Source organism: Formica exsecta, unplaced genomic scaffold (genome assembly GCF_003651465.1).
Source record: "Formica exsecta isolate Colony F162 unplaced genomic scaffold, ASM365146v1 scaffold26, whole genome shotgun sequence".
Lineage (NCBI taxonomy): Eukaryota > Metazoa > Arthropoda > Insecta > Hymenoptera > Formicidae > Formica > Formica exsecta.
This window is the reverse complement of record NW_021849866.1, coordinates 2,824,426-2,834,835: the sequence shown is the minus strand read 5'-3', so window position 1 is coordinate 2,834,835 and position 10,410 is coordinate 2,824,426. Positions and strand designations below refer to the sequence as shown.

Sequence of the window (10,410 nt, the reverse complement as noted above, 5' to 3'; positions counted from 1 at the left end):
TTAAAATAATATAATATTTATAATAATAAATAAATATACAATTGATTATACTATAAAGTTTAGTTTGACGTTTTGATCATTAATAATTCGCCTTTTATAATCGAGATATATTTAACGTTACATAATATGTTTATGTCAAATCTCTTTGAAGTAAAAATAATAAATGCGTGTTCTAATGTAATCCGATGTGAGCCTTAAATGACGCTGATGGATTAATTATGCTTCGCTATTCTGTTGCATAATATGAAAATAAATGGTACGTAGCGTAAACTGAGAAAAATGATCCCTTAATAGGTATTGAAAAAGGGTTGTTTCTCTTTATATCACTGATAATCCGTTAACTGAAAATAACGCTTAATTCGACGTTACGTAACGCCGGGGAATTCGATTTACCGCGAGCGAATATTTACGAACACGTACGCCGTTTATCCACATGGCATCGAGCGGCAATAGCCTCGATAGCGAGGTGGCTGCAGCGAATTATGCACGCGCGGGCAGACGATGAGATCGCATCGCAACGAGCTCGCCCGAAATTGATGCGCGATAATAATACGATCAAGTGGAAAATCGAACCCCGACGATTGTGTGTTAACCGCTGATTGTCGATAACGCGCCACGAGATTTCGCAGAAGTGATGACGATAATAAGGGTTAATAAGTACATAATCGAGAAGAACGCCGATTAGGAGCAAACAAAATTCTTACTTTTTTCTTGAATAACTGTATGTAATATGTGCTTGAAAAGTCTATTCGACTTTAAAAATCAACTTTTTTTTTTTCACTTACCTATTTTCTATTTTCGCGAAAAACTGACAATGAGGGGAGAGATTCGATTCTCCGGATAAATTTTCTTTTTTGATTTGAAAAAAAAAAATAATTAATGAGAAAAATTACACACGCATATCGGAAGTATTAACGTTCTAAAAATATAACATCATAATACTTTTTGTAAAAGTTTTGCTGTGTATATTTCTCTTATATTGAAAGCAAACAAAATGTGTTACAGAACCAATATTTCTATTGTATTTTTCTGCTCATACAAAGGGATTGCACATACTAAAACAAATTCACGCGAAACTCTGAAGCGACAGAATGACGCAATGATAAAATTTCTTTCTCAGAGATCTGCTGCTTAAAGGGGTTAAAGACGCGCGATTGCAAACTCCAGTGTTAAAGGTGTACGATTTTTCTTTTTTTACAGGCAACCTGCACACTTCTATCTTTATAACCGCGTTGAACAAATATTGCGTTATTGCTTCCCTTTATCCTCCCTGGGAACGTGTCTTATAAAACCCGCTCGGCAAATTCATGTGTGAACAAAACAAAAAATTCTAGTCGCAAGTTTTCACCCAGTAGTTTTCTCTATCCAGCGCTTTAAGCGCGAGCAAGAAGCTTTATTTTCGCCGGTCACGGATTACCGAGGAACATAACTGCGTATCAATGACGCTATTAAGCGAGCGCCTGTAGCCGCAATAACGGGGATGAGGATTTGGAATTTAGATCTTGGCGGCCTCGTCGGTTGCAATAAATTTCATGTTGCGCGGCTTAAAGCAGATCGCAACACTCGCGTAATCTCTTTTCTTCGAGTTAAGCCCGTACCGTGCACCGTCGAGCGGCGGGAAGGCTCTATCGCGCAATCTATTTCCGAGTTAATTACCGGCGAAATAAAGAAGTAGGTCGGACTGTCCTACAATGGGAGTAACGGAATATCGCGCGGGAAAATTGCGATAACGAGCCGCCGAATTTCATTCGAGTCCGCGACTCGGGAACGCAAACATTCGCAGTATTTTTTTACAACCGTGGGCGTAATAATTAAATGCAGTAATTAACTATACCTTTGTATTCAACATCTTTACATCATTGCGTGCTTCGAAAAACCGATGCGTATAACTTTTTCGATTAATTTCAAATTATAAGTATCTACATAGAAAAAAAAAATTATGCAGGTTTGATTTAATAGAATGATGATAAGGTTTTCTCTGGTTTAATTTCAAAAATAAAAATTTATCTTTTAAACTTATTGGATATATAAAAGAGAAAGTTTTCTCTATTATTTTTGCCCAAATACACTAAGATGTTTATATTGCAACAACTTTATTTGCTCTAATGAAAAGATTAATATAAAATTTATGTTCGTAGAAATAAATTTCTTTGAATTATTTCATCTCTAAGTGAATCCCGTATTAATCTTTCTCCAAGGAATACACGAATGCATTTATCACGGCAAAAAATAGTGCAAGATAAGCGCGACAAGTAAATCTCGCGTGCTTTGTGTGCGCTCCGCAGAAGATTGTCCTGCGCCTTTCGAGCTGAATAAATCGCATCACCTACCGTGATCTTCAAGTCCCGCGGGTCGCATGTGTCGTATCGCCTGCTGAAACGGAGCACTGTGTGCGTCTTGTTCTCGTAACCCAGTAACAGCCGGTAATCCTGGCTCGAATCCATCTGCGGATCCCTGCTGGTGTCCTTCACGTGCCGGTCCTGGAAACAAGCGACGACTTAACGTTAAAATCCGTGCCAGCAGTGCCATAAAGTATAATGCATCGTCGTTGCGACGCTTCACACACTCGCTTGCGCACTCGCGGCGTCCAAAAGTTAAATCGATCGTTGCGAATGAAGATATTCTCTTGAAAGGAGAAAAGATCCATTAGAATTGAAAAAAATGCGCTCGTGCAATATTTTATCATTGTATAAATTTTTTAGCACAATTTTTGACGTGAGCAAAATGAGAAGATACAAAAATCCGCTGCCAATAATTTTCGAGTTTTTATTATGAGGAAGTAATATCGACAATATCGGATATTCCAATATTGGAGCTTCATAACGAATGGATTAATATTGCTTGACATATTCGACGAATATTCGTCGAAAATTCTAATATCGAACGACGTGTCGCGTGCACTCGCGCGTATGATACACACGCATGCACACACGAAACATCATCCTTTACTTAACGACGTGAATGCAGTTCATCGACACTCGCAGTTGGTCGATTTTTTCTTTCAATCCTACAACATACGCGGAAGACGACTTGTTTTTTTCTTTAACAAGCAAGGCGCTCATCGGCATCGACTGACAGGCGGAAACGCGTCATCGCCGGCATGATTATTCCATCCTGTTCGTATTAATTATATCCGCAAAGCCGTTATCATTAACAGTTAATCGACTGATTGGTCGTACGTAAATAAATAGACCGAGCACCGTAATTTGTGCGACCGATAATATTCGCGTTCGGGAACGCTGTGTTTACGGCCGTCTCATTCTGTTTCGCGCGCGAATGACGCGAAATTGGATATAACATCTCTTGTAATAATAATCGATCTCCTCGCAACGGCAATCGTGAGACCGGCATTCGCCTTTCCCATGCGTGACTACTCGCATTTACAGTTAGCCGACGTCAAGGAGGACTGGCAATGGTCCTGCGATCTATCGTGTGAAAATATTAATTTATTATCCGCCATCCCCGCCGGCGACGCGCGAAACATAGCTACGTTTTCTCTTTTTCCTCTCCTCGCTAATTCGCTCCACTTTTCACCCGCTACGATTAACACTCTAAGCTCGGCCCGGCAGCGTTAACTTGGCATTTAAATCGCCAAGTTCTTTTTTTCATGATTTATATGCCAAGTTAGTATCACCACTAAAATTACAGTGCTAACGATTTTTTCTTCTTCTTTTTTTTTTTTTTTCTCTCCTTTGCGAGTGAAGTGCGGTCTAAGATTTTAGCTACTCACTACCCATTTTTTCTAATTTAGCAATGCAATGTGAATTTATCTTGATCTTCGGCTTTAAGATTTATTTTTCTCGCGGTTTAATGATTCGAAAACGTTCTTTGTCTTGATCTATCACGTACTTGGATAGAAAGTCTCTCTAAGCCAACACGTGAAGCTGGCCTATACTACATTTTACGTTTACTGCAAAATTTTATGCAGGCATATTATCGCGCGAGGTTTAATAAAACGAAACGTCGTCTAAGAAAAAGTACCAGTCGAAAAGCAAAGCTATCGATACAACGTGCATTATAAAAATATTCACCAGGTTATTATTATTTTAAATCAGAATTTTATGACATTGCGTCCTATGCTCGACTACAAGTCTTAGAATGCTTCTTAAAAAGTGCCAGCAAAAAGATGCGATAAACAACTTGCTTCCATTCTGCCATAAATTTGGACAATAAAATTTGAATGGCTAAGCCTCGTAAAATATTGATTATTACGTTTAACAGAATAAAAACATGTTAAACGGCTTACGCGCCCCAAGTATTTTACTCTTCCGTACTCCTAATAAAGAAGAAACAAACTGCTGAATAATCTGAAAATGCTGAATAATCGGAACAGCGGTGACTTAAAATTTTTGCTAATTTCCTAAGGCTCGGCCGCTTTGTTCCGAATACCATCGGTCTTTTTATCGCGCGCGCAGTTTCTTGCTCGATACCGATATTAGAATGCCATTCTATCGTCTTACAAAGAAGAAACGGCCGTTGCCGGCAAAAACAAGAGACGCCGCGCCTGCTTCGCCTTTTCCCTCGATCGAGTTTCTCGTTCGCTACGACGATCGTCGAACCGAGACGACTACGCGCGCTCCCCGTTGCAAGGGAGACAAAGGGCAGGACTGGATGCAAAAGTTAAGGTAAATTTACACGGTAGATTCTCGACGATATGGATCGAAGGAATCATTCAAAAACTTTGCAAAAGCGAAAAAGAATAAATCACGCAAACATTATTTTCGCAACAGATCGTTGTTTGTGTTGAACGATAAAATAAACAATGCCGTTTTCCATTTTTATTCGCTTTAGGCGATATCAGAGTAAACTGTGCAAAATAAAAAGTAAGCTCCAGGATTTTATCTCATTTCCAACGAGAATTGTAGCGACTCTATTTGCATGAGATACTAGTACTGTCGGGCGCGGATGTTACGATTTCTCAATCGAGCTTCTTTATTGGACTGATCACACGCAATAACAACACAAATTGCAAGTTTCGCGTTCGAAGTGAGAAATTACGGAGTTATGAAACGCGGGATGAGAGAGCTTAAAGTTGGAAGCTGAGAATTCAGAGCTGAGAGTTTAGAGAACCGACAGTTTACTCAGTCGAGAATTGAGAGTTTATAGTTGACGTTTCAGAGGTGTATAAACTCTATATATCTATGCGTATGCATGTAGTATGTACCCTCGTGTATATAGGGTAATATATAATTGAATTATTATACAAATTATGTATACAGGAAAAGTCTGTCGCCGTCCTTTCTCTCGCGCGTTAAATTTTTTTTTTAAATACGCGAACGCCCGCGTCGGATCGGCCGCGGAATCGAGTAGCCCACTTTTAGCACGATACATTCGAACAAAAACACGTTCATCCAATTTATTTTGGATGATTCATCCGTGGTAATCATCGGGAGCGAAGCGTGTAAATTCGCCTTTAGTTAGGCGATTGCGAGCGAGCGTTCTGGGGACTTCTCGGTCCCTTAAGGGCCGAAGACAAGTTTTTCTGGCGAGATTCCGTGCCGTCGCCTCGATATAATTATCGCGGCGCGGCTGCTCCTTCGGAAGAAGAAGCGCGCCGACGCCTTTCGGACGACTTTTGTTCCATTGTGAGGATCACTCCCCCTCAGGCCTGCGCGGTCTTCCAGCGCGGCTTTATTAAAATTTCATTTAGCCGCGTACCTGCGCGTGCTGCGTGATTCCCGACGAGTCACGCGTGTTACGTTGCCTCCACCCGATATACCGGACACCCCTCACATCCTTGTCCCTTATTCTTCGCCTGTTTCTTTTTTCTCGACTGACGTTCTCACCTGGGCCGCGCCACGTCGTCTTTGCGGCCGTCAAAATGCGCGAAGAGAGAGAGAATAGGAACGGCTACGTCGACTCGCGTTACTTTCAGCAAGGCAGACGCGCGAAAATATCTCATTGTTAGAGAAGGATGAGAAATGAGTAAAGAGCTGAGATTAAAACACTATGTTTACGATGAACTAGACATTTCGAATTTTTTCGGACGGTTCACGATATTTTTATAGAAATTGAACTGCAAAGACTATTATTAAATAATTAACTTATTTGCCAAATAACAATATTAATTTTGTGACACGCATTTAAATTGATTAGTTATTAATAAAAATTTACATTTTTTAATATCTCAACATTTATACAAAAAATGTATTATTAAAAATTAGCAATGAAAAAAACACGCTAAAACAATGAACCAACAACAAATGAGTACTTAAATTATATAATATTATTATATGTATGTCTATAAATTCAATTAGATGTACATAATGTAATATCCATATGTATATTTTTTATTTTACAAAGATAAAAAATGAAATTAGTTATTATTCCGGTAGTTAAGTCATTTTTATTTCATCATTAATTATATGCGACTGCATTTTTACAACTGCGAGTAATTCATTCATATTTTCGGCTGGTTTATGGCCATGTGTCTCGCAGTCCGAGTTCTTTTCGTGGTGCGACTGCCTGCGGACGGTATGCGGTTACTCAAAGGTAAGAGGACCGTCTCTCTGACGAAGGATTCGAATTCTTGCACGAGAAAGGGCTTTACCGCCGGCGACGACAAGGCTTTGAACCTTAGACGAGATGGTATTGCTCCCAAGTTCGACGTTCTGATGAAAAATTGAAAGAGAGACGCATGCGTCCATAGTTAGATGCCTCTCGTATCTCGTAGCCACGTTATTGAGCCATACTTTATTGCGCGACAAGTATAGCGAAGAAATATATTTTATCTCTAGAAAATTCCTGACTCGTCAACAGCAATGACTCGATTCGAAATTTCTACGACGATAACGGAGTACGTATTTCTGTACAGAGTACATAAAAATACTACCATCGCATTATTTGAAAAATTCGACATCAATCTTTTCTTATGAAAAATATATTAGATATCGTTCGATATTAATTCAATAACGTCTTAAATTTCGTCTCGCCTCGTTATTATTGCAGAATTCCGAGGCTCGCCGCAGTGGAATTTCCTCGCAAAGGAAAAATTCCTTGCGACATCGTCTACCGGAACCGCGGATCGCATTATCATCGATCGCGCCGTGAAAAATTACACGGGAAGGACGAGCGGCGCCTTGTCTCGGCTCCGAGACGTCGCAACATACGCGAATTCGCGCGAAACGATGGAGTAATAAATAATTTGCGGACCTGTCTCTCTCTCTCTCTCTCTCTCTCGCATGCGCATAACTTGTTCAATTTCCGCCCTGCCGTCAGAAGCGGAGAACATATTTTTTCCACCCTTTCCCCGCGGACACCCTTTCCAGCCGCGATCACTTTCCCAAGACATGAGCGATCGAAAAGTCAGACCTCCCACCTGCGAGTCTACTGCATTCCTTCCGATATACTCCGCTATCTTTCTCCCGATTTTCCGTCAACCCTCTTTCGACACTCTCGCTTACCAGCGAGAGCATTCAATCCTTTCCTTCCATCAAACATTGCACGATCAACATGCATCATCAATTTTGCGGGAGCGCAGAGCTATCACGCGTAAGTCCTAAACAGTTTTAGTCGGCACAATTTTATATTATGTAAATAAATATTAAAAACTATTCACGTATTTCGAATCAATCTGTATTCTCTTTACTAAAAAATTAATCTCGTTGCCCTAAACTTTACAATAAGCATTTTATCATTCATATCTACATTCGTTTTTTCGTCTCGGGTCATTTTTAATTCTCAAATAATTCTGTTATACACGCTGTATACTACAATTTATTGTTGATATATTTTTTTGTCAATTTTTCTTTGATTGAGCACGGACATCCGTAGAATATGTCCTCGGTCTCGACTTTTTTCTTTTCTTGTTTTTATTACACGTTTATATATCTCCTTCGCGAAAACACACTACGCAATGGGGATGAAGTCTCGAGCTAGTTACGTTGCCCGAAATTGCTTGTTATTCTCGATTGGTTCTCGTACGTTCGTCACGACGCGAATCCGTGGTCGACGGCCGATAAAAGGAAATCGGATCGGGACACGTATGGCAGTAAACTCGCGTAATGTACGGTTCTCCATTTCACATCGGACGTGCACGTGGGATACGAATTTTCAGCCGTAACAGCGAAGTGGTGACAGCGATGGCATTTTTCTTTCCTCTCTTTTTCTCTCGCATTGCGTGATAGTTTTACCGGAAACAAGACACATATATATATATACAGCTATAATGCATCCTACGGTCATTTGTTAAGATTTAAAAAATTTTGCCAAACAAGAATTCTTTTCCAATTGTCGCCAAATATGTCACTCTCGGCAGTGATAAAATCGCAAAACTGCATTTTGGAATTTATATTAAGTATATCAAGAATTTTAAATAATTTTTATGAATTTAAGAAGAATTAAATGTTGCTATACATTGGAAATTAGTATAGCATACATACATAATGTATATATGTCAAATCTCTACTCTTGAAATAAAAAAAAAAAAAAGAAATATATATATCCAATAGTATTTTATTTCGCTATAAAAATATATATGTACAATAAAATAATGATAATAATAAAATGTGATGATAACAATGATAATAACAAAGATACGTCGACTAGCTATGCTTTATGATATCAGCTATTGATATTCATACAGCCGGATTAGTCTGTAATCGTCAAACATCAGTGACATCAACAGGCATTATCGGCATCCAATTACGCGTCGCTTTGTGCATACTGGGAGCTTTGTTTCCGCGAATGTCCGTCTTTCCGTTCTATCGAGCACATCATGCGAGCGTGCGATCAATGCGTTACGGAGAGAAAGAGAGGTAGCGAGATAGAGATAGATAGATAGATAGATAGATAGAGAGAGAGAGAGAGAGAGAGAGAGAGAGAGAGACCGTATTCTATTCCACGTAGGCCCACACTGGCGCACGTACGCGCATTCAGTAACCGATTCCGCATACCGGACAATTATAGCAATTATGCCGACCCAATTCACCACGTGCATTAATACTCCGCCATGGTGTCGCCGATATCGAATCGTCCCGCTGTGCCGATCAAACGGTTTCTTGTGCGAATCGCACACGAGTTTAGAAGCGAATTACATAAACCTACAGTAAGCTCTCATTATGTCGCACGCAATAAAAGAGAAACGAATCACATTAATTAATATTGCATTATGAATTCTTTTTGTTGTACTATATATATGAATATATATCATTCGTGTAATTAAACGCGCATAGGTCTAATTTCTTAATTTAAAAAGTATATAATTTTTTAAACATAATTCTGTTCAGTTAGTTAAACTAAAGTAACTAAACTATTGTTAAAAGAAACTACGTCATCAGAACGTGCTCAATCGAAACAAGACATTGTTCGTAACAATTCGCACGTTTATTGTCTCGACAATTAAAGTTACTCGAGGCGGGAGACTGTTAAAACGAGCTTAAGTGCAGCTTAAAATGCAGAGCGGCGGGGTCGTATATAACAGGAAAGCACGAAACGCAGCACGAGCACACGAGCCCGGGTCGCACAATCGACCTCCGAACCTTCGTGCTGCCTTCCCATGGTTACGCTGCACTGTGACTACCCGAAAGATCCTGTGCACGTTAAGGAATTATGCCAATTACGGGCGTTCCAATTCGCCGTCTAGTGACAGCTTCTAATAACGAATAATGAGGGTCCGGGGATAAAATAAATTTCCCTGAAAATTACGCGGATCGGTAAACCGCCCTAATCGTCGTCGATGTCGATCGCACACGCGAGGACGGGAGGAGGGACACGATTCTATTCTTCCAGTACATAACGACCATAATTAGACCGCAAATACCGCGGCAGAAAATCGACCTCGGTACATAAAATGGTCTTTCGTTTCGAGGATATCAATTTTTCAAAAACTCAACTAAACCGACTTTTACTCCGAATGATTGATTTTTTTCGTATCTTAAGTAGTATATTATATGACATGTACATGTATATTCCAATTTTTCGCCTTTTATATAATTTCAATTATTGTTTAATTATTAATATATAGGTATCTTTTAATTAATTCCTTTTCTACAATTATTTAATATATATATTCTGTTATATTGATAACATCTGTGATAATCGCAACGGTCCTTATCAAATTTGGTATACGTTGCAATATTACTCCCTCACAAGTGTCGCGAATTCGCTTCGATATTTCTTCTTTTCTCATTAGCCAATAAAATCACTTAATTCGACAAGTACGCAAATTCAATAAGCAGTGCTCAATAAAAATGGCACGCGAAAAAAAGTTCTTTCGCTAAAAGGAAATTAATCGCGCCTTGTTAGCGCAAACAATCGCGCTCGGAAATCGCCCGGGATTTCATTATCGTGGCAGTTGACGGCGGGAAAGGATACGTGCGAGCGTGTGCCTCTTCAGCATTCAAAAGTAATCCGAAGTCCGGAGGGCAGTGTAAATTGCTTTTCACGGCATGAGGCTGCGAACGGCGAAGG

General features: G+C 39.6%; 1 protein-coding gene across 2 annotated transcripts in view; it reads right to left on the bottom strand.

The window, feature by feature from the left end:
• The window catches only part of LOC115236653 (MOXD1 homolog 2), a 237,518-nt gene that overhangs the window by 51,509 nt on the left and 175,599 nt on the right, over window positions 1-10,410 (bottom strand). For both annotated transcript variants that reach the window (XM_029809241.1, XM_029809240.1), the window contains exon 3: window positions 2,331-2,480. In XM_029809241.1, the coding sequence (XP_029665101.1) occupies window positions 2,331-2,480 (150 nt within the window). The remainder of the gene's footprint in view (window positions 1-2,330; window positions 2,481-10,410) is intronic.